Source organism: Lichenostomus cassidix, chromosome 3 (genome assembly GCF_008360975.1).
Source record: "Lichenostomus cassidix isolate B80296 chromosome 3, HeHo_3.0, whole genome shotgun sequence".
In the NCBI taxonomy this organism is placed as follows: Eukaryota; Metazoa; Chordata; class Aves; order Passeriformes; family Meliphagidae; genus Lichenostomus; species Lichenostomus cassidix.
The window spans coordinates 66,967,305-66,992,350 of record NC_139483.1 but is presented as its reverse complement, the minus strand read 5'-3'; the positions used below and the strand labels follow the sequence as shown (position 1 = coordinate 66,992,350).

The window sequence follows — 25,046 nt, the reverse complement described above, 5'->3', positions numbered from 1 at the left end:
GAAATTAATGCATCTCTGCCAATGTGAAAGTACATCACACACACATCAGTCTGAATAAGTTCTTACAGCAGTACCTCAAACATACAGGGAAATCTGTACTTACCCACAAATCATGCTCAGCATAATCAAACAGCAGCCAAACCTTTCTGTCACTGTGAGAAAGGAAAACCTTCTGCAAAGCAATCACATTTGGGTGCTTCAACTCTCGTAAAAGCTGCAGGGAAACAGAGAAGCTCTTGTTACTTCTGTGCTCCTTAAGAAAAGCAAACACAGTAACAAAACCACTGAACAGGTCAAACAGCAAACAAGTAATCCTAAAACAGGCCCTAGAAGGAAAAATGCCACAGATTCAGCACATTACTTCCAAACATCAAAATCAGGATATACACAGCTTCCACAGCACAGGTTGCTGTTTTGCCAGCACAGCACTGCCTACCTTTCCCTGTCCCCAGCTCAACACAGAGTTACCCATCCCACCTATTCATCCTGCTCACCATCAGTGTCTATCTTAAAAGATGTTATCACACGCAACTATAACTGTTTTCTTATCAAAGTGAACATCAGGATTTGAGGATGCCAGAATGAAGCTTGTGCAGCTGGTCCAGTTCTTTGTCTGGACAACACAGTTCTTGATCACCACATAATTATTTTATTACCAGTCATTTTCTTTTGCTTTGAATCCCTACCTCACTTGCTTCAAAGTTCACAGGCTGCTATTCTCAGAATATAAGGGTGTTTTGAAATAAAAGTTTACCAAAACAGGTTTTCTATTGGTTGTTTCAACTACTATCCTGTAATCAAGAAATAATCCCAAATTTATTTATTGCTTGTCAGAAAGAAAACTAGGTCTCATCACTAATTAGACAACATATTAAAGCAGGCACTGCTGAAGTCATTCTTCTGCCAGATCAAATCAGTTTCAGGAAGAGGTGGGAAATGGTACTCCCAAAAACATAATTTCCATGGAATTACTTTTCTTTTTCCCCTCTCCACAAGGTAGTCACAAGAATGATTGATCATTTCTGTCTTGTCTGGAAATTGCTTGTATCTGCAGCACTAGTATATACATTGCCAAGAATCAATTTATAATGGCAAAATAGCAAATGGAGTAGGTTCCAAGGCACATTTGAGAGAAATTAATCTTTCCTTTTTTCACCCTACAGAAAAATACTTAGGATGATTATTTTAGGGGAATTTTTTTAAAAATACTTATTTTAAATTGTATTATCTTTTGACTATACAGACATCTGTCAAGACAAGAAATCTAAAGAGTATCATAGCTCCTTAAATGTATTCCAGTTTTCCAGCAAATGAAATAATTTAAATGCTTTTTTTTACCATGCAGGAAGCATTTTCTTATTTTTCCTTCTTTCCCTATCCCTGAGCCTCCTTTTCTCCAGGCCAAACAACCCCAGTTGCCTCACTGGCTCCTTGTAAGACTTGTTCTTTGTTACATTCTGGCTGTCAAGGCTGGGTGCCACAGCAGCCAGTGTTTCAGCAGCAGGAGACAGACCAAGGAAATGTTGGCTCTAGTGCAACACACCACATCAAGAATGAGAGCTCTGTTCTAGCTATGCTGGAATTCCAATGGTGCTCCACACCAACTGGAGGAGGTCCAAAATCATAATGTAAGGTACGAGGGGTGAGCATGAGCCACAAACACAACATGTTGGTCAGATTTATGTTTAAAAACCATCCCATCTAGAAACAGACTACAGCAGAAGAGAGGGTGACCACAGGGACTGAACTGATGTAATTCACAGGTAGGTAAAGTGTGGATATGATGGAAGTCATTCTAAAAGCACTGCAAAGATGTGATCAGAAAGGAATATAGGGCAGAACCAAATACACAGCTGTGGAAATCACAAACCAGCAAATTTAAGACAAGTGTTTCAATGACAAGTATCCATCTAAAGCTGAGCTAAAAAGAAATGAGGGACTTTGGAAATTATTTTCATGAAAGCACAGGTGGAAGCCAACAGTGTGAAAATTATGGGGACATAGCAAAGCTACTTGCATCATGATTGTATCTGTCACCTACTCTAACTTCTGTTTGACTGTAATTCTGTCAATACTTACCTCCTACACATGCCACATATATCTAATAAATAAGTGACGCACCTTCTTGTGATATGATTATGCCCATGCATCACCATAAACACCTTTCACAAATGTGCATTTTAGCCCTACCTAGAACCACATGGACAACTTCAGGGATGTGGTAAACCACTGTCAACAGTTTTCCTACAGCAGATTGCAGAGTAAACTTTTAAACAACCAGAACAGATAAATGCAACATAATACCAATACTATTTTCTTAGGTCTTCTGCTGAAGTAAAACAGTTTGAAGATTTGGTTAATTTAAGCCTGAAGTTAGAGGGAAGAAATTAATATACTGCCCTAGCAACTGAAAGATTCCAGTGTACTTGACAACATCTTGTATTACAAGGTAACAACCTGAACATAAAAAGGATCTGCAACTACTAGAAATTATGAACACAGCATCATATTTTAATAGTAATTTAGCCTAACGTTCCTCCAAAATTTAAGTTCCATCATACCCAAATTGAGGTAAACTTCTAACAAAAACCTGTGTCTCAGTTACGACACATTTCTTTCTTGCAGCAGCACACAAAGTAGTTTAGATAGAAAAACATTCAGAAGGACTTCATTGGTAAAATCTGTGCAACTTTGACTGTCCTGTGCAATGGTTTTCATCTAAACATATGATAATGATTATTATTAAAATTATTTAAATTATTATCCAGAGAATTTACAAGCATCTTTGCTTATCACCTTCCTTTGCTGATGCCACAGCCTAAAGTTTAAACTTATGTTTTTGAATAGCCCAAATAGCATGGAACAGCTTCTAGGATTCCCAGATGGCTATCTGCTATATGCAGAATTGCTCGTAATTTCTTCAGCTATCTGATGAACAACAAGTTCTCTATGATGGAATCTGTGAGAATTTCCCTCACAAGTGAATGTCTCATAGTGCGAGAAGGGGAAGGTCATGATATGAAAGTCTCTGATGCCTGAGAAAAAGTTAAGTTGGCAAAAACATTGGTATAGAAGCTTGAAGCACTGGAACTGTGAAGTGTCAGTAGTCATGCTGAGGTAGACTTCACACAGAAAATCAAAGTAAAGAGTAAAGGTTGTCTAGACAGAGAAGGAGCACAAGAGAGTGTACAACAAAACTAAGGAAGTAAAAGTGGGATAACACAAAGACAAGAATTAAAATCTGAAATATTTTACTTCAGGTTTTAATCATAGTTATGATACTGATCATGGAATGAACAGACACACAGATAATAGAAATGCCTCACATTTAAGAAAGTAGAAATTAGCACAAGTCATTTACAAGCAAAACTCAGAGGTGGTATCGATGATTAGCAAATACATCACATACATTAAAAAAGGGACACAACGGAGACAAGGCATTTGGAAACCTGAGAATCCAAAGCACACAGAAAAACCAATTTTGAAACAACTACACAAAGAAAAATGTGTGAAAAACAAATTATCCTAACTTTCTTCTCTGATAATTGATTTTCCACATGAGCAGAAGGTGTGTGTTCAAATATCAACATTATAATAGTTTTAAGTACTTCATCAGATGGGAAAGACGACAACTGGAATACATTCAAGGTGAGCAAGAAACTACCTAAAGGGACAGCTGACAATGGGACACATTTCAAGGTAAAGTAGCTCTACATATTAACTATTTGGGGAGTTACCAAAGAACAAGTATTGTGTTTATTAATAAAACCCATCGTAGTATCAACATCATGAGTGTGAATGAAAATATCTGATTAAATAATGGCAGCATTCCCAAGGAAGAAAAGGAATGTGATAATGCATCATCTTTTACGCTACTTTATTCTGTGACTAAGTAAACAAAGAATAAAAGAAATGAGATTAAATTAACAGCACAAAATCTGAATTCATGAACTTAAAAACTAACCAAGAACCTCTGCTATAGATTGAAAAGTCATCAGGTGCAAGTGACAAAAAGGTAGAACTATATTGACATAAAACAATTAAGAAAATTAAGAGGATAAATCTGATATTAGATATCCTAGTTGAAGTATTTACAGGAGAGAATGGGATGTATTGATATCAATACATAAAAGGCTTCTGTGATAAATTTTTTAAATACTATATGTGCTTTTCTTTGCTCAAACACCTCCCCCCCACACCCACACAAAAGATGAACTCACCCTGGAAGACGCAAAGGGTGACCAAAGGAGCAAAACAATCTATCCCTCAACAGGGAATTCTCAATTACTGTAACTGATCAAATATTGAAAGGAAGTAAGATGGATACCCACTAAAATACAAAGATGTGAGCATCAATGATGAAAATCACTACACATAATCATGGCTGAGGAACAGCAAGACAGCTAATAAGAGATAAAATTACCCTGCAAGATAGCGTCTCATGAACAGGAAGGTTCAGGAGTATCCTCTCAATAGCAGGGAAAATATATCTCATTTGCTTCTTAATCAACACTGGAAAACAAATTTACTTGATGAATTTGATATAAGTCAGCCATTAGATTCACTAGATAGATGCCTGTGCAGTATGTGCTTTTGTAGAAGCCTTCATGAAAAACAGGTTTGGTGAGGTTTTACTGATCATCTCCAGCAGATGGAAAAGATGATTGACAGGGAGCTCCTACAGCAATTTGGTTTAAACTCTTGAACTGAGCCTGCAAATCTATCACCATATAATGCAAGTTCCTTTTATGTGAAGTAGATTAGCAACTAGCAAGTCTCTTGCTCTTTTGAGGTATGTAAAGTTCTCCCTTTTTCCTCCCAAACAGATAGACAATTTCTGTGAATGGGAGAAGAGTTACAGTGTTACCCATATAAACATGATCAATTATGAGGGCATTTAGCATGTTTAAAAAGAAGTCAAACAGTACATCCCTCAAGGAAATAAATCTTGTACAGAAATACTTTCACACCACAGGATGAATAATGCTTTCAAGCTACCACTTACAAAAGCAGGGTGAGGACAGACACTTTCATCTCACTGCAAAGGAAACCTAAGAAAAATTAGAGAAAACAGAAAGACAAACAGCGCTCTCACTATTGACACTACTAAAACTTGCAGCAAACATGTATTTCTGTGTCTGTGATGACAAAAAACCATAACCATCTTCAGAAATTTATTCAGAGGGCAATCTCATCTAAGACGTATACCTACCTTTCACACAGTTTACATCAGTCTTTTGATCTATGTACTTAAACTGATCTGGAACAGCACTGGTAGTTTCTTTGATGGAAATGCACACTGTACTGCCCTTAACCATTTTCAAGGTTAGAACCAAAACCTTTAACAGGCGGAAATGTGGATCACAAGAAATCACAGGAAAGACCAAAGCATGAGGCTGATTGCTCATAAAAGCAATTGCACACTGTAGAATTTTAAAGCTACTTCTTGTGTGATGACTCCATTTGAAGCCTCTAGGGTCACTGAAGTTGTTTTTTAATTGAAGCTGGCCTTTTCAAAGGAACATAAAGATCATAATTTTACTTCTTCAGAAGGTCTTTTAAAATTCCAACGTTTAGGTGCTATTAATCAATACTAGATCCTCTCTTCCATGTTATTAATATTATCCTTTCCATACAGACCCTCTACTGCCTATTATCATATCAAGCTCATGCTGCAGCTTTTCCCTCAGAGGTACATGGGCCTCTCAAAATAAACCAAACAAAAAAAAGCCAGGCAGCTATTCCCTTTATTAAAGGTGTAAGAACAATCCTTTGCTAGGTCTTGAAGTTATCAAGATGAGAGGAGAAGCTATCAAGAAAAGAGAAGGGAATGCAAACAGGGCACTGCATTAGAAAACTACTCAAAATTCAGCTTTGTTTAGTGATCCAGTCAATTCTGAAGTTTGGGATTTTCCAGCTTGGATTCCCTTTTCTACTTGGAGAAATTACAATAACAGAGTTACTGCATAACTGAAGTACCAAAAGTCTTTATAGTAATACCTTTAAACTGAGCAGGTATGGAGGGTTTATTTCCAGCTTTAAGTTGTCCATAACTGACACTTACATAAGAGGTCTCAAAGAGTTGCAGGCAACATAAAAATGGACATGGATACATACAGATATATACACATACACAAAAAAAAAAACACACCATACAAAGAACCCAAGAAGAAAGGCAAAAGTTGAAGCATTCACTTAACACTGTTTCACAAAGTACATATTCTTTGTGCACTGGTCTGGTAAGGCCTGTCCTTGGACAGCCTTTGGCATGTAAAACCAAGTAGGGGAGGCAGAGAAAAATGCCAAAAATTAACAACTGCCATTCTTACACAAACTGCTAGAAGTGCTGCCTGACAAGGCACACTCCAAATTAAAATTAACAAGCTAAAATATTTTAAAACAGACTACAAACAGAGTCCATGTAGACTCTCTTCTTCCCTCTAATTCTCCTATAAATGCACCCGATTACCACCAATTTGATCCCAAACAATCCTTCCTATTGAAAGATCCCTCCAAGTATGCTCTACACATTCTTCAACCTTCTTTCTTCACACCTGCACCCCCTCTTTAAAGCACCCAGTCTCCAAACCACAAGGGCTCCAAACTACCAGAAGAGAAAAATCAAGTATGTTTAAAAAGAAAAAAAAGGAAGACAATGAACAGAATCTAGCCAGTGTCAGAAACTGCCAAATGTCAGAACAGGAAGAAGACAAAAATGTGCCCCACCCTCCTCCTATGAGAAGGATTAAGAAAGTATTTATTCTATAAATATTTTCATTTTGGGAGCTGAAAATGGTCTGGCATTGCTAAGTAACATTATTATTCTGAAACAAAAGCTTGGCGAAAGACTTCTTGTAAGTATTACACTTTAACTAAACTAAGGGAATAGAAACTAGGATAACTGCATTTTCGATTCTTGAGGTTCCCAGCAAAAAAAAAAAAAAAAAAATTATCTTTGGCATTTGTCTTGAAGCACATGGACAGAAATACAAGTATAACAACTCTTTCCATTTCTTACTTATCAGTATCATACACCATCACACAGACTTCTGAATAGAGAGAAAGCACTACTGTAAAATTCCTTCCAAAAAAAGAAATTTCTTAATTTTTAATACAACTATATAAGGAAATCCTGACATTAAGATCAAGATCAAGACAAGATCAACTTTGCTCCAGTGCCCATATTAAATATATAATTTATTCTCATATTTTCTACAAAATATATCCGAATTACTATTGAATTTGTGCATCTTCCTAAAGGAAACCTCATTTCCTTTAGGACAATTGAACTGTATGCTCTCTCTTCTGTTAAAGGCAGCTGTGTATTTAATTTGGTCAGTCTGGCAGATATCTAGCAATAACCATTTTCCTCCTAACTGAAAGATTTAGATAAGTTAAAGCTCTGTCTCTCTCTACAGAGATTTTTGTCCTTAATTGGCCTACAATAAAAGAACATCCAACCACTCAGATAACACCAAAAATGAAATTCAAAACATCTATAGAAAGTAACTTGCTAAAAAGTAAGAGGGAATGTTTGTCCTTTATGAAGATTTTAAGATACCCTGAATTTGCTTCTAAGTTGACTAGGAATTTCTTCTGCTACTGAGAGTATAAAGAAATTTCCATCAAACTAACAAGGACTCTTAAACCTAAAGCTATATTAAAATGTTACAGTGGAGCAGAGAGGATACAACATATCACTTTGCTAATACCTCTTTGAAATTCACAGTAGCATCACACCATTCCCCAAACCTACACATTCAATCTGGGGTTTTAAACTGCAACTAGTTTTCTCTTGCAGGTCTTATTCTAACATTCTAACACTTTTCTGAATTCCTGGCAACCAGTTATCACCTTGTTCTAGCACTGTATCTCACAGTGAATAAACAGTGATGGCAACTGAGGTGTTCAAAAACTCTTGCAGAAGAGCAAATAAGATGAGGAGACATCAATTCTGATCAATTGTCCATTTTTCAAAGTAGACTTTCCACTCACAAAGACTTCAGAAAGATAAATGCCATATGAACCAGAGTAAGAGAAACAATATTTTAGCAAAGAAGAGCCAAAAAGCATGTTTTCCCAACCTCAATTAATTATAGCACATAGTGATGCATCTCTCAAGAGGTAATAAATTTCTAACCTACACAAAATATTGGGCAGGGATTGAAATACTAACCTGCAAAGATAATATTTTTACAGTCCATTTTTCCCCTTTACTCCTAAGTTTACTTGTCTCCTCTGCTTAACTGGCTTTTTGATTACTGTCTTTATTATTAAAGCAATTTTTCATTTTTGTGATTATCTGCCATTTTCCACAGTTTATATAGTACAAACTGTATAAATATAAATTGCAAAACAAGTTATTTGAAGTTACCATTTAAAAAAAATCCACATCTTGAAAAAACTTCCACCTAACAACTTCTTGTATCTGAATAGTGACAATGACCAGCCTCCCAACTCGGTAAATATGTCTGTTGGTCTCAGAGAAAAGGCGCAATTCTCTGCCTCTACTTCTCGCCTCTACTTCTCATCCTGAAGTTCTCTATCCTAAGGTATGAAAATTTCCTGTATTTGCCGGGACCAGAGTGCATCAAGCATGACAATGCCAAGCTGATCCAACACCTATAACCAAAATCCTAAGTCTCTGCCAAAACTACCTGTAAAATTCAGTGTGTGAGGGGTTCTCTCAGATGATGCATAACATATTTGGTTCCATTGCAAACTGGTTGTGAGGCTGCCAGCATCTCCTCTCAATCTGACAGCTCAACAACCAAAGCACTCCCACCAAGTGGCAAACCTGGCTTCAGTCATCTCCACTGCTCTGACCTGCTGAACGTGAGGGGCACAGTGCCTTGAAGGACAGAGCTCAAGCACTTCAGGACAATATTCCAGGTAAATGGTGACTCCTTATAGCCTGAAAGAAGGTATCGCAGTCCTGGAAAGAGCCAAAAAATGCAGCTGCTCAAGTGTGTATGCTGCATGTTACAAATCCAACTTCAGAATTTAAATTTACCCCTGCTTTGTAAAGGACTTGGTGTATTATTCAAGGTCAGGTGTGCTGCTATCCAAGTTCTCAACTTGCAGGCAATTATTTCTCCAATACATAACTATACAGGAATATAAATCAAGTGTCATAGTGACATAACAGTCTAACAGTAATTTATCTTTTCCAATAGCATATTAAGAAGGCATTCTTCTGATAATACAAAATACTAACACAAGACTCTTTTGTGATTCAAAAACTGTTTGGAAAAAACAATTAATTTGGCTTAACTTTTTATCCAGGGGCTGTATGTCCGATCAGGTATCAGCTATCCTGTGTCATGGCTTAGGAATGGTATTCTCCAATTTAGTGTTCCCTCCAAAACCACTTCAAACCATGTGTCACTCACTCACTCCTCCCTCTTCCCCATCCCTTCCAGAGGATTGGAGAGGAGAATTGAAAGCACAAAAGGCAAAGATCATGGCTTGAGATAAGAACAATTTACTGGAAACAGCAATGAGATATAAGAAAAGAAACAGTAACAGCAACAATATTAATAACAAAAGTGTACAAGAGAGGTGAATGATTCATTTGCAAATACTCACCACCACATCACAGGAAGTCTGACAACACATGACCGCCTTACCCAGACCCAAAAGAGAACCCTTCCCCCATTCCAGGAAAATGGCATGAGGTGGTCCTTCTGCAAAAATTAACCCTGTCGTGGCCAGAATCAGGATACCTGTCTGCCTCAAGCCAGCATAAATCCCATACTTTGAGAAACTCAAAAGAAATTAAATCAGGGCCAAACAAGAAGGTTGATCCAGTAATAAAATAGCAACCTCCAGCCAGGATACAGTTCTGTAATATACCATTTCCCTGATGCTGAATCACTGAAAAAGCAGATTTTTTGAGGAGGAATAATATAGTCTTGTAGATCACATTAAGTTTTCAGTAACACTACTATGTGACAAATTGTATGTATTTTGGAATTTAAGGATTAAAAGAAAATACTACTTTCATACAGTTAATGTGGGAAAATAAAAAATAAAAAAATGGGAAAAAATAAGAAAAAAACACCCTAATGATTATGCTTCATATGTACTCATTTTACCTAGTCCAGACTGGGATGCAGGCATTTAGATACATAATTTATAGTTAGTCTTATTTAAATAGAAAATTAAATCAAATCAGAGGTATGAATTCAAAACATATCAAGCATATTCAACTTCTGTTCCTTATGGGAATCAAGTTAAAGCTGCTTTAGTTCTGAATGACAGCATCCATTAAACTTTGATGCACTTCAACTGATGTGCTTTAATGTCTTAGATGTGTTACCTAAACAAGCTAATACACAAGCTTGTAGCTGCAAGTGTAAATTGAGTCTAATACCACATTCCAAACGAGAAACGTGCCTGCAGATGGGAGGAGATAATGTATTATTCTGGGGTTTTAACTTCCTTTTATTAACTTGGGTTTGTTTAAAATAGCAAAAGTTGTGCACCTAGCTTTAAAATCAGGTTTCTTGTATACTGTTTCCAGATAAGATTAATTTAGAAATATTACTCTTTTAGAGTTTTGACTCAAAAATTATCTCTATAATTCATCTGTTGACAGTTACAACAAATTCAGCATTTCACTCTGGAAGCACAACACTAGAACACGCTCAGTGTTCATTAACACGATTACCTGTTAAATTTGTTCTGCTTTTGCTCATAGGTTTCCACTTTTTACCCAAATTTTCTGCAATCTTTAGCCACACATTAGACAAATCTAATGTGTGAAGCAAGCTTAAACAAGGTTCACTGGCATTCTCCCAAGTTATTAAACGCCTACCACAAGATTCCTCTCATACTCTCACAATCAGACTGCAACTGGATTTAAAAAGTCAGTTTGTAATCTAAAGCCTGCTATTTCCTCATTCTTCTATTAAATATGAAAAATTCTTTAATCAGACAATGAACACAGCAAAATCGTATTTCCTTCAATAAGGACCAATACAGTTTGGGAAAGCTCAAAAGGGGGCTTTATGCAAGTTACAAAATGTAGTGAGCAAAGAGATAATAACATAAACCAGATATGGTAAATATACTCTTACAGCAACCTATAGCAATCAGTTTCATAAGAGAGCTTTGGAAACAGCAGTAGGTTGTTATTAGATTAAGAAATTAGTAACTGGTTAATATTGACCAATGTAAGAGGTTAAGCATGCAGCACTGTGCATTTATCTTCTACGGAATATAACCCTTCTCTAATGTAACTTCTACTGCAAGCAAACTTGAAGTAGTGAACTGGCAGTGAACTGACTTTTTGCCCAAGGCAGCAAAAGCCATGCAGCCCTGAAAACAACATACCACAAACACTCACATTAGACTTTCTTCCTGAGAACTGTGCACACGCTGCTCCAGATGTTATGCAGAAATGAGTAACTGGAAATCTCTCAAGACCTGCAACAGAACTCTTCCAGTATCTCATTAAGTATGCAATTAGCAGCAGCAAATAACATTTTTCTAATCCCAACCAAAATGACAGCATCTATTTATGTGCATCCTCCTCCTGAAACAACAACTTTGGGCTGCCTGAAGAAAAAGAAGTACATCTTTCAGAAGTTAGGTAAATTTCTTACACAACAATGCCATGACCCACTAAGAATACAGCAAGCCTCCTACATGTTTATTGCTTCTAATTTTCTAGTCTGGGCACTAGTGAGCAACTGATTTTTCACATAAACCATTTAGCCATTTATAAGAACACCAATGCAATAAAACCACAAAACACACGTGTATCCCTAGTCAAAGAAGTAAGAGCTACTGTACTTGATTCAGACTCAAGACTCATTTCAAGCCTGCTTACTGTCTTACCCCTGATGTAAGCTGAGGCAAACACCAAGGAAAAGAACACGTTGAGCAGTGCATAGACAGGATGAGCCTTTTGTGATATGAGCAGTCAGCTTCCAGCAACCTACTGGATAAGGGATTTAACAACCAAGACTGGCTATCTTCTCTCAGTTGCCCTACTTCTTCTCTTCTAATAAACACAAAACACCAACCCCTTCATTAACTTTTCCATCCAAGTCTGTGATTTTAGACCTCCCACGTATTCCTTCAGCTCCCCTCCCTTCCCAACCCACAGATTCCCAGTCTATTTTGTCTCTGTTCACACAGAAGTAATTTTGTATCACCAACCTTCTCCCTACCTTTACTAGTGCTACTGTATCCTTTCCGAAGTGGAAACAGATCAGGACAGCACAAGGACACTCATCATCTGAGCATACCAGGGATTTAGGTGGTTGATCAAGTCTGATTTGCTCTCAGGTCTTGACTTTAGAAACTCACTTGAATACCATTCTAGTGACTTTGAATTTGCTTTTTTGACTGATCCTAATCTTGGGGCTCTTTACAGAAGAAGAGTGACAAAGATTCTCCCCCAGCCCTCAACCTGCACTGAAGTAATGATCATTCAAGAAGCCACTGCTGTCTGTAAATAAGTAGAATAGTTCCTCTCCCATTTCCACTACATTAAAATTCAATGATGATAGACATAAATGTAATTTTCTTCCACAAGCTGCACAGTATTATGAGATCTTTTGCACTTCTGCACAGGTTAGCAAAGAAACAAAATCAGGCTAAGCAATTTTTTACCATAAAACTGCCACCTGGTGCTTCATTTTCCCTTGGGGGGAAAAAAAAAAGGCTATTTGAGCACACTCTGTAGAAAGACCTTTAGAGCTATTAAATGATACAGGTCAGAGACAGCTCTGGTACTAAAACAAAGGAGAAAATGTCCCTCATTTTTCTCCTGCTTAATTCAGTCCCTGAGGAGAAGGCTGACTTCTTCTGGGGCAATGGACATGAAACTCACTCCAGAAAGACCAAAGGTAGGAAGAAAGTGAAGGAAAAGCCAATCAGGAGAACCATCCCAGGGAGAAGGAAATCAGCATGAAACCTATCAGGAGAAGAGGAACACAGGTGCATCTTACCAGCTGCTCTGCTCAGCAACACTGCGAGCAGGAGAAATGACAGAGCTGGAATCAGAAACGAGGATAACTGCAAGACCTTGAAGAAAGATGCTAGACCATGGGAAAAGGATACATGGACCACAGTATCAGTGATGATGAATGCAACTGGCTGTGGAAACAGTGGTGGGGGGGGGGGTGTGACAGGGGACACTAGCAAAGCTGGTGAGGAAGAGAGAAAAATGGAGTTGATGAGAAGTGGGAAATGGAAAAAAGTGTAAAAAGGAAGAAGGAAATGTAGGAAAAACAAGACTGAGGCAAAACTAGTGGAGGGGAAAGTAAAGGACAAATACAAAAAAATGTCAAGGGAAAAGAGACACACAGAAATGTGTTCAGAGCCAATACTCCTCCTAACCTAGCCACAAAGTCCAGAAGCCCACCAACCCTCTGGCAAAAGTGCCTTCTTGTTCTCCTCATTTAAGCATTAGTTCCCATGACAGTGAGGTTACTTGAGATGGCAGGCTACATTGTGAGCAGAAGGTCAGAAAGAAAAAATGAGGCATAAGGGAAATGAACCGGTGCAGGGAAAAGAAGAGGAATAAGAAAGAAGCTTCTATTTCCAAGGACAGAAAATGGAAAAATATATAGCACTTTCGTCAAATTCTTTTATTCTTTGAGCATGACTTTCAGGAATAAAATTGGTCAGAATTACCTGTATGAAAAGGGGTGTCAAGAAAAGAGAAGGGCTCAAAGTGTGTGTCAAGGGTGATGAGAAGAATCTGGGACTGGCAATATGTGATAGAATTGAACTGCAAAACCAGAGAAAACTATCATGAAATCAGGTGAAAAAACTGCAGACACTGAGTAAGATTTTATTATAAACACTCTAGAATACAAAAGAAGTAGCAAAAGTAGTAAATATTGCTGCTGACTGACCCTACGATAAAATAGGGAAATTCAAGGAGAATCAAAAACCGTGTCAACAGAAGAAAAGCAAGCAGGAATGAAGTCACAAATGAGAAGCTGTGAATACTTACACACCAGATATCATAAGGAGGTCTAAGCAACAGAATATGAAGGATACAACAGAAAGAAGAAACTGTACAATAAAGAAAAGGTTTGGAATAGATATTAGAAACAGTGTTTAAAAAGCCAGGAGCCAGAGTCAGAGGAAGGATAACAAGTAAAACATTACAAGCTACATGCAAGGAGTGTAGTAAAAAGTCTAGTAAAAAGTAAAAAACCCTAGAATTAATTTTTTTCCTACTCAGACTGCAAAAGTTTTACAATGGTTATTGAAATAACTGAATGTAGTAAGACATTTTGTCCTAATCAACATGTCACTACTATACAATAGGATAACTCAGCCAAATAATCTAAGAAGAGCAACATGCACTTTGTTTCCACTCATTATGACATTTTCTACAGTTAGATAAAAATCAAAACAGCACGTCCTTTATCAGAGGAAAAAAAAAAAAAAAAAGAAAAAAAGAGCAGGTCAAGTATTCTTCCTTTATCCTATTATTGCCAACATAAAAAAACCATGTTTTTGCAATGCCCTACCTAAAAAACAGAATATTTGCCTTTTATATTTGGCAAGAAGCATGGAAAAGCTCAGGCAATGGGCCAGATCTTTTGTCTAAAATGCATAATGTTATGGCTTAGCTTCTCTAAGGACTCACAAACAGTGCCCTGAGAATCTGGTCCCAATGCCCTATCTTCTTATTTAATACTCAACATCAGATATTTATCCCAAAGGTATAAAAGTAGATTTACACACACACCTCCCATCAAACGTCTTATAAAAGTCAAGAGCATATCTTATGCTGTAAGGACTACAATAATCTCCCAGGCTGACAAGGCCATATCCATAAAGAAAACAAACACTTGAGTCCATACATGAAGTTACTTTAGCACAACTTCACACAAAAACAAGGCACACTACTGATGAGTGCTGCAGTGAGCAAGCTCAGGCACTCCTTGTTCCATACAGTCCCCTTCAGCTCCTCTCTTTCTTGCCACTGTTACCACCTGCTTATCTCAGCACACACAGGTAATGTCCCCACTTAAGCAGCACATAGTGGGTTTTCATGTATACACGTTCATATAGCTTCCTTTTCTGCCCCAGCTTTTAATACCACAGTCCCTATCTGAGTTGCTGTGCTTGGATTTTGCCACCAAAGAAAAAAAACCAAAAAACACCTCCTCCAATCTTAGAACAGATTTACATCACTTAGAAAAGCCCCTCCATCTCTTACCCCACTGCAAGCATCCTTTTAGCCCATTGCCTTCAGATTTTTAGGTATTTTAAAAATTTTAAATGAACAAAATAAATTCATGTGATCTGACACAGATGTGATGGAGCAATGGGATCATGAAAGAGACAATACAAATATCAAATAAAAAGACTGAATGGTATTGAGGAAAATGGAATGATAAATGGAAGTTTGAAAGGGTACATTGATGAGTGCTATATTATAAACTGCAAGTATTTTTTAGAAACCTCATTCAGGAAAATCCACACAAGGAAGATTCCTTCCTTTAAATTTTTCTTACTATTCATAGCATATGAATCGGACTGTATGCAACAACAAAGCAATTAGTTTAAATACTGCCAATACTCTCACTGGTGATAATTGGTTGCTTCTTGCAGGAACATCTGTTCCATCTTTCTTAAGAGATGAAGTACAGACCCTGTTACCTAGACAACAGAATCCTTCTGAGCATCATGCACTATAAAAGGGCAATATCAGCTTAAGTCACACTGCACAGTCACTCTCCCCACTGCTCCCTTATCCCTGCTAATGCAGCCAAATGCTGTGACTTTTTAACATTAAGCCCATATTTATTAGATCACACACACTCAAGCCCACTTTCACATGCACTAAAAGCAGCAGCTGTGTCACTGTCCTTTGGCCAAGCAACAGTCACTCTGAGGCTCTGTATTCAGCCAGTTTCTACCACCATGACTACCAAGCTGTCAAGCTGAAAATGCTGCAGCTTACAAGTACTCTGAGAGCAAGTCTTATCAAACCTAGAATTCGCAGCTTAGTCTCCTTGAATGCAGTGCATAAACAGTCACTTTCACTGCCATCTCCCTTGATTACTGGAGCTATTCTAGCACTAAAGGGACTCGCTAGTGTCCTCCAGCCAAATTCAGGAGAGAAGCAGCAGACTAAACTTTGAAGATGCCTTTTGTTGCCTTAAACTCACCACAATTCTATAAATACTGATAAAATTTTAACAACAATGAAGTGCACCAGATGAACAAATTCTTTTGCATGCTTTAGCAAGATGGACAGATTTATTTTATCCCCATCTGCATGTGGTGGAGGACCAACAAACACAGAAGCTGAAATTGTAGAATTATTAAGGTTGAGGAGGGGCTTTTCACAAAAGCATGTAGTGACAGGATAAGGGGGAATGGCTTTATACTGAAAAAGGGTGGGGTTAGATTACATATGAGGAAGATGTTCTCCACTGTGAGGTGGGGTGCGGCACTGGAAGAACTTGCCCAGAAAAGCTGTGGATGCCCCATCCCTGGCAGTGTTCAAGGCCAAGTTGGGTGGGGTTTCAAGCAACTTGATCTAGCGGAAGGTGTCCCCACCCATGGTAGGGAGATTGGAACTAGATGATCTTTAAGGTCCCTCCCAACCCAAACCATTCTACAATTTTAGGAAAATAATCCCAGTGAGACAGGACTACAGATCTGTTTTCCAGGCTCATCTGTGTTGAAAAAAAAGCACGAGTTCTAGAAGTACTCAAGATGAAAAACAAAAGCTTGAAAATTGTCTGGATTTGAAATGCCCAGAAGAACCAAAATTAAGTAATCTATCTGGCCTTAGACTGAGAATCTGAACAATGGAGATAGCTGAAAATGATTAAAACATAAAATCACAGTAGAATTCCTTATTTTGACTGCAAGCCTTTGAGCAAAGTTGAGTGAATTTCAAATGTGAAACAGTACAAAAACAATTTAGAAACAGCAATGTATTTTTTAAGCTACAACTATAATTAATAGTTAGAGATAGAATGTAAAGCTGCAAGGATCACACATCCTCAGAAAAATTAAACAGACTAGGTAAAACCTAAGCAAGCAGAAAATCACTAATACATAACAAATATAACATGTCAAAAAAGAAGAAACAATTATTAGTCTGAAGTGCAAAGACACAAAGGCAAATGAGGATACTGCACAAACCTCAGAGTTTGGTCAGAGAGAGATCATTAATCACAATAATAAAAAGCTTTTTTAGGGTAGAAGCTTAGAGAAATCAAACAAAATGGATCCAAGATAGAACTAGCAGACATGAAACCACTGTATTGCCTGTAAATATTAAAGACATCTGGAGACAAAGGAAAGTAAAGGAAACAGTACAAAAGGCAGCTGAGGTAAAAAAGAAACTAATCTAATAAGCAAGTGGAAATACGAAAAGACAATGACAGTTGAGAAATAAACTCTGCAGGAGCCATGGGATGGAGTAAGTTCATTAGCACAGAAAGAAAAGGCAGGGACTCAAATGTCTTCAAGAACTGGCAGCAGATCTCCCATTTCATAACTGCCTCCAATCAAAATTATTCTACTGATAGCTTTTTTCAATATTCCACATAATCAAAAAACTAATATTTTTTTCCAGAAGTATGGCCAGCCTGGACTACACTAACTTCAGTATGTTTAGGTGGTGGCATATGAAAAAGCTCAAGATAAAGTATACCTGTGGCATATTCACAAACCCACAATTTAGTGCACACACTATGTCCAGGCAACAAGCAGGTTCCAGGATGCATCCTGACAATGCAGTGACAGAGGAAGCATGAGCATGACGCTCCTTCTACAAGGCAGCGGCATTTTGCCAATCAGATGGCCAAATGGAGCAGAGAACAAGACTCTGATGCTCACACCTTTCTTATCAAAATTCAAACAAAGCAACAGCATCACACTGTAAGATGCATCACAGAATTAAAGACAGCAGGCTATCCACATAGTCTTGTACTGTTAACTACAGTTTGGAAATGGGTAAGCTTCCCTGTATCTTAAAACTCCCATACATTAATGTCTCAAGTCATCATAAAGACAAGAAAAATCTCAGTAGGGTACAGTAGAAGCTGTATTTAAATGGAGCTACTGTTCAGCTTACCACAGAAATAGACACAGGTTCACAAGAAAACAAACACCACACTGAAACTGTTAACATAATGAAATTCAATTCAGTGAATAAAATTTTAGTAGAAGGTGACCTTTTGCCTTCAGTAACAAAGCTGACAACAACTTGCAGAGTAAAATATGACTGCAGACTAAAAACACTATCCACTGAGCCATATACAGGGCTGAAAACATCGCCAGATAATGTATTGAAAAAAAGTAACATTGGATCAAATTCCTAGGATTTTTTTTCCAGTGATGATCCATTTGCAACCCAGACATCCCTGTTCTGTATTAAATTTATCCAGTTTAGGCACTACTAATAATATTTCATTTCTGCCTCACAGACTCCATGGGAACCGAGAAGTCGCAGGCAGTTTACAGATCTGGGGCACCACAGAAACCAGTAAGAATGACATTGTGTTGGGAGCACATTACAGAACCACCTGACAGGGATGGGGAATAGGGTGAAGTCTTCTCTACAACTCAGAGAAGTCTCTGACCCACAAGCAATCATTCTTATGAGAAGACATTTACCCCCCTGACACCCACTGGAAGGGCAGCAGTGGGACACGAGGAACTCTATTTTGGGAGGCTATCAGGAACAACTTCTTGATACAGATACTGGAAGAACCAATAATGGTAGCACACAGTTGTCCTCAAACAATGAAGAACTGGTTGGAGATGGACAATGTAGCTTTGGCTGTTGCAACCACCAACTAGTACACCTGAAGATATTCAGCACAGAGAAGAGAAGGCTCCAGGGAAATCTTCTGTGGCCTTCCAGTACTTAAAGGGGGCTTATAAAAAGGAGAGGGACTTTTTACATAGACAGATAGAGACAGGACAAGGGAAAAGAATTTTAAATTGAAAAAGATAGCAGAGATTCTTTTAGAAGTTAAGAAGTTCTTTACTCAGACAGTGGTAAGGAACCAGAACAGGTTGCCCAGAGAAGCTGTGCATGCCTCATCCCTCGCAGTGTTCAAGGCCAGGTTGGATGGGGCCCTGAGCAGTCTGATCTAGTGGTGGCATCCCTGCCCATGGTGGGGAAGCTGGAATTAGATGATCTTTAAGGTCCCCTCCAACCCAAGCCATTCCATCACCCTGTGATTCTAAGATCCTGAGTGAAAAAGCATGTAGCAGAGCACAGACCTGGAGCTTCAGGAGAGCACACTTCAGTTTACTGAAGAAATGGTAGGTAGCCACAGGCAGCATCTCTGAAGACCAAAGGTGCTCAGGAAAACTGGCAGGTCTATTACAAAATACAAGTAGGAGACCAGTTTGGCTAAGCAGATTGTCAGAGCTCAAATGTAAGTGCATAGAGATGAGCAGGGACAGGCTACATGGGAAGAGTTTACAGACATTGCCCAGGCATGAAGGGATGGTGTCAGAAGAGCTGAAGCTCACCTTGATTTAACACTTACAAGGGATGTTGAGGGCAACAAGAGCTTCTGCTAAAACATTGGTTATGAAAGGCTGAACAAGAAAATGGGAGCCTTTTTCTAAATAAAGTGGACAATTCAGTAATAGAATTTGAAGACATGAGTCCCAACTTAAAAAGAATCCATCATCTGAAAACTGATTCCATCACCTCTCAGCCTGAGGCATAAAGGCATAAAAAAAGTCACATGTGATGTTAAATTAGAGACATTCGAATTATGCAAAGTCAATATATAATTCAAACAATTTTACAACTCCACACAAAATAAACTGGAAACATGTACAAACTAATTTTACTTGACTACAGGGAAAGTACAAATGGAGGAACATAAGGAAAATATGCAATGTGAAAGAAAGAATGAGAAACAGAAAACTGAAAGTTTATGACAAATTCAGAAAAGAACACAAAATTTACAAAACATTCCAACTGAAGCTTTAAAACATGTAAATATATATGTTCATTTGTGTGCACACATATACAATCTTGCAGGGAGTGTTTAAATTTGGCAAGTAATTATTTTAAAACCTCTTACTTGCATTAGCTGCAACTCTATTTTTTATCTGAGTGATAAAGTAGCTATTTGCTTTCAGTGCATTGCTGCCTAAAGCTTAATCTGAAGCAGTTTTGATTTTTTTTTTCATTTCTGCTGAAGGCACCATCAGTTAGTTTTGCATTTGTGCATTCTGAGAATATTCAGAGAATATGTGAAGAAAACAGCAAATTCACAGTGAAAATAACTGAGCCTAAATAGCACTGAATAGTCATTTTCCCTAGCTAGCTGCACTGGGAATTTGGATTATATCCTAACTGATGTCAAGTATCAAACTCATAGAGAAGTTTCCTCAATTCATACCATGTTAGAATGGGGTAAAAGTTTTCTTTTTCTTCTTTTCAATGTACTTGCCATAGATTTATTGATACCACTCTCCTGCTTTGAGCAGAAACACAACTTTGAGAAAAGTAACCTCTGCATGAAAAGAAGTTGCAAATTTTGCATTTAGAATTCTAAAAGCATCATTTCCCTTTTCCTTTATTCTCTGCATGCTCTTTTTTGTTGTTAAATTGCTGAAGGAGGTGGCTGTAGTTAGACAATGAAGCCAACTAGCTGCTTCAGATGACACTCTACTATTTTCAAGTCCAATTACTTTATATAAAATTGTACTGTACAAGCTGTGAAACTTTATTTTCATAAACAGTACAGTGTATTATGGACTGATAAAAACATCAACTTAATTGATTAAACAAAAATAGTTTTATTCCATGTATTTACGACTTGTGTACTTTTTTATTTAATGAAGTTAATTATTCTTTCAGATGCAATAAAATAAAGAAGAGAAAAAATGTCCACAGAACCCTTTTGAAGAATAACCAATGCAGGACTTTAAGTACTCCCTTACACAAAAAAGCATTTAAATTACACAGATTATACAAGATTAGACCATGTAATGCAGAGAGCTCTTATTCTTCCTATGGTATGCAAAACACGAGTTGTCATGTAGCTGAACCAAAAAACCTTTTTCCAGCTGATTCATACCCATAAAATCACAATGCACAGACACTTCTAGCCAACACATGCCTTCACTAATAAAATTCTCTTCAAAAAAATTTTTTTCACTTATTTCACTACCTCCAGCTATTGAAAGAGGGAGTGGAGTTGCAAAGTTTCCACAAACAATCTTTTCTAATTAGGTAGTAGAGAATTTATGGGGAGATTTTACATTGCCAAATATTCTACTCATTTATCCTGTCTTGGCATGGGAAAAGAAGTCCTGACATTCAAAAGGAATCTCCTACAGCAAATGTACTCAGGTACACAGACTTTTTAAAAGCTTTTTTTTACTTAACCTTGCCTCCAACAAAGCCAGGGACCAAAGTCTACATAGGGCTACACAGCATCAAGTACTGCAAGCTGCTGTGATAGTCCACAGACAAAGAAAAGGTTGATACAGCCAAAGCTTGTACCTATTATGAAATTTTATGCAACTTCACTTGAAGTGAGCCAATGGCCCTACAAATCTTTTAAGTGCTTTATAAATACTGAAAAGCTATTATTATTCCCGTACAGCTGACCTGTTCCACATTCCTAAGAGATACAGAGACAGGTCAAAGATGTCATAAAGCCAGCCTGGTCTGCAGTCTCAAATTAAGTAACTTCATGTTTAGCTCATTTGAGTAAGCGATTTCTAACCAGGGAGGTGAGAGCAGCTTGTAAATGATGCACAGCACCCGACAGAGCTAAAACCAAGTGAGTTTGATTAACTCTACCAGCAAGGCACAACATGTCCCCTTGAGTCCCTGTGCCATGCTGCCAATGGCACCAAAGAGAAACACATAGCAAAGGCACAAAGTGCTTCAAGATGGAGACAGTAAGCCTGGCTGACTTCTTTGGCTCAGCTTCAGCACAGCAACATCACAGCTTACCCAAACCCAAGAGGAGGGGGACACAACCTCAAAAGAAATGCCCACACAGAAAGGAAGGCCATGGACAGCAGAGAGACAAAAAAGTACGTAAATACAGTGAGACAGTGCCTTCTTCAAGAGAGCTGGTAAACACAAAAAGGTTACAAAGACCTATTATTTAACCTTTAAGGTTTCTAAAACTTTGTCCACACTCAGAAACCAAAATATTTGCTTGCTCTAGTACTTTGGAACATATATTGCATGAGTAGGCAAAAGGCCTGAGAATGATTTGAGCATGCTAAATTGCTCAAATGAGCTTTCAGTAACTCATTTAACATTATAGCCTGTATTTATAGCCTGTACCCACAAATGCAAGTTTGAACACAAACCAATGCTCCCACTACTGTGCTACAGCATACTGGCAACATTTCAAGGTCTCCCAGAAGGAACAGCCTTCACTAATAACCAGCACACAGGCACAGGATGTGGCAACTAAAATGGTTACAGGACCCAGACCCAACATTCACACAGGGTGAAATGGCAGCAATTTAGGGCACTCCGTAAAAAACAATAGGCTAGCAATGCTGCTGGTTTGAGGCTCTACTTCTCCCATTTAAACCATCTGCAACAACCTAGTCTCTTTTTTTTCCTTACAAAAAAAAAAAAAAAAGCTATAAAACCACCCTGATATAGAAAAATTGAATTAAGTTTAGAATTAAGGTCACCATTTACAGAAAAGATGTCTACAGTTGGTAATTTATCTTTGGAAGAAGGGAAGTTCTCATTGGTGAGGGTGCGAAAAAAAGCTTGAAAGGATCAGAAGTTGACCGAAGACTTGACTCAAGTCACTGGATCACATGAAACCTTTAGCAGAGTCATTTTTGTCTGCAGACTGTGTTTGCTGGTCAGTGAGAATGTTATGGAAGACACCATCAAAACCTTTACTAAAGTCAAGATAAAAAGAATCTACAGCATTCACAAATAATACTCCTCTGGTCTGTTTCTCCTGTCGCTACTTCTTGTTCTAAAAAATCTACTTAGACAAGGTAAGGAGAAAAAGGTAAAACACAAAAGCAGCAGAATTGACTAAAAATCTTCCTTTCACCCAACCTCAGGTTCCAAAATAAGCTAATGCAAGTCTTGAGCTGAAAGATATCACATTCATTAACTAATAATCTAAAAATGAAAGCACTGTATGTCATAATTCTCACTCACATTTCACAGCTCTGCTCTTCAAAAAATGTTGTTTAAACCAAGCAATAATCTGCCTATTAATAAGAACACAGAAATACATTGGCATTTCAGTTATCTTCAGAACACACTCAAGTTACAGGGAACTAATTAGGTTTTTACACACACACACCATTCTTTGATGTATAAAGAGTCCTTTCTAGTACTTTCACATTCAATACAACAAAATTGGCTGAAATAATGATTCCTTTAGCAGGGATCACCCTACAGTTGAAATAAAGCAACAATCACTTGCCACAGGAACCACTGCCTACGTGATGTTTTTACTGACACAAACCTTCTTCCAGAAAAATCTCATATGAGTAGTGGTAAGAGAAACTATGGTTTTTTAAATCCTAAGCAAAGGTAGACCAACTTGATCTCTAATGTCAGAAGAGAAGAGTCATCCACCTTTTCCTTTAGGGAAAGTTAGCCAGCAGATCTTATTATGGGTGTCTATGCAATAAGACACACAAAATGGTCTTGGAATGTAAAACTGAATGCCTTTCAGTTCAGCAATATATTTCTTGAGTACACTGTCTTCAGATTGTAGAACTATTAAAATAATCTGAACTTACACACACAGAACCATGTACACTGGTGCTTCTGTCATCTTCTCATCTTCCAATGTGGGATTTGGATTTGTTTTGCTGCTGGTGAGTGTGGGGAAGGGTTAAATGGCAAAAGAACTACTCATGACATTTTTAAAATGGCCTCTGTCCAGGCTGATAATCTTTATTTAATCAGTAAACAATACCCTCTTTGGCACCTATCTAAGCCTTTAAATACAAGATAAGCTATTGATGCATTAATTGGAAGTCTGTTTCTCTTTATGGAAAATACACTTGATTTTGGCCTGTTTCTGTATGATAAAAACTTCTTTTTTTTTTCCAAATACTTTACCTTTACCTTTTACACATTTCTAATATTTGACCTGAAATTTCACTGAGGCAAATGCTGATGTCCTGCATAAGCTCAGGTTACAGAGTTTTTACAATAAGGTTTGAAGAAGAGTGAAGTATAACTCAAGGATGAATTATCAAAAGAACCACTGAAAAGAGTCAAGCAACTTACACAGTAGATGTCAAAATTCAGAAGCTGTACTGACTTTTGTATAAAGCTTTACTAATTTAAAAATAAAAAAAAGACCAAAATAGTGATGCATCATCAGAGGTAAAATATAATTTGACACTCTCTCCTTCCTTACATTGTTGTGTCCAGGTAGACAGAATCAGCTCCACACCACAGCGCTATCGTGACCACAGGAAAGTCTCCTTCAGACTATTCCACACATCATCCATAGCACCACAATTTAAAACAAAGGACAAGAATCCAAGAAACAAAAACCCCTTAATACTGTCAAAACCAATTTTAAAGTAGCAAGAACATAATCTAGTACTGATGTTAAAAGAGGATTTCCTATTTCCTCCAAAGGCAGAAATATTAGCAAAAAAAGGTCACTGGGTAAATCCTGTGTAAAGTGACTGACAGCAACGTGGCCACCTCTCAAATCCATGAGTGACCTTGACCTTATAGTGATAAGCCCTTTAAAAGGATAGCAGTTTTATCTGTTAAGTCTCTTCACACAGAATCACCGTGGACACTACACTAAACACAATCCAGTGGTTTGTTCAGTTCATGGACATCATGCATTTCTGTTGCCTCACACTGCATTGCACATCTGAATGCTGTATTTCAATGTAACATTACCAGATTATAAAAAGCTTTAGGCACAATCCTAAAATACATTTCAACAGCTGGCTGCATAGTGACAGCAGTAAGACAAGGTAAATATTTAATCAAGCAAGTGCACTTCTTTTGCAAAGCAAGAAATTCTTGCATTACAAAATTTTACTCAGTATCCAGCATTTTGACAGTAATGCACATTTTCAGA

General features: G+C 37.6%; 1 protein-coding gene across 3 annotated transcripts in view; it reads right to left on the bottom strand.

The window, feature by feature from the left end:
* CDK19 (cyclin dependent kinase 19) overlaps positions 1-25,046 on the bottom strand; it is a 119,912-nt gene that overhangs the window by 74,536 nt on the left and 20,330 nt on the right. For 2 of the 3 annotated variants that reach the window (XM_085056165.1, XM_085056163.1), the window contains one exon: positions 104-214. In XM_085056165.1, coding sequence (XP_084912291.1) covers positions 104-214 — 111 coding nt within the window. Of the gene's footprint in view, positions 1-103; positions 215-11,350; positions 11,474-25,046 lie in introns of those variants that run through there. The other variant, XM_085056164.1, reaches the window with a different exon arrangement.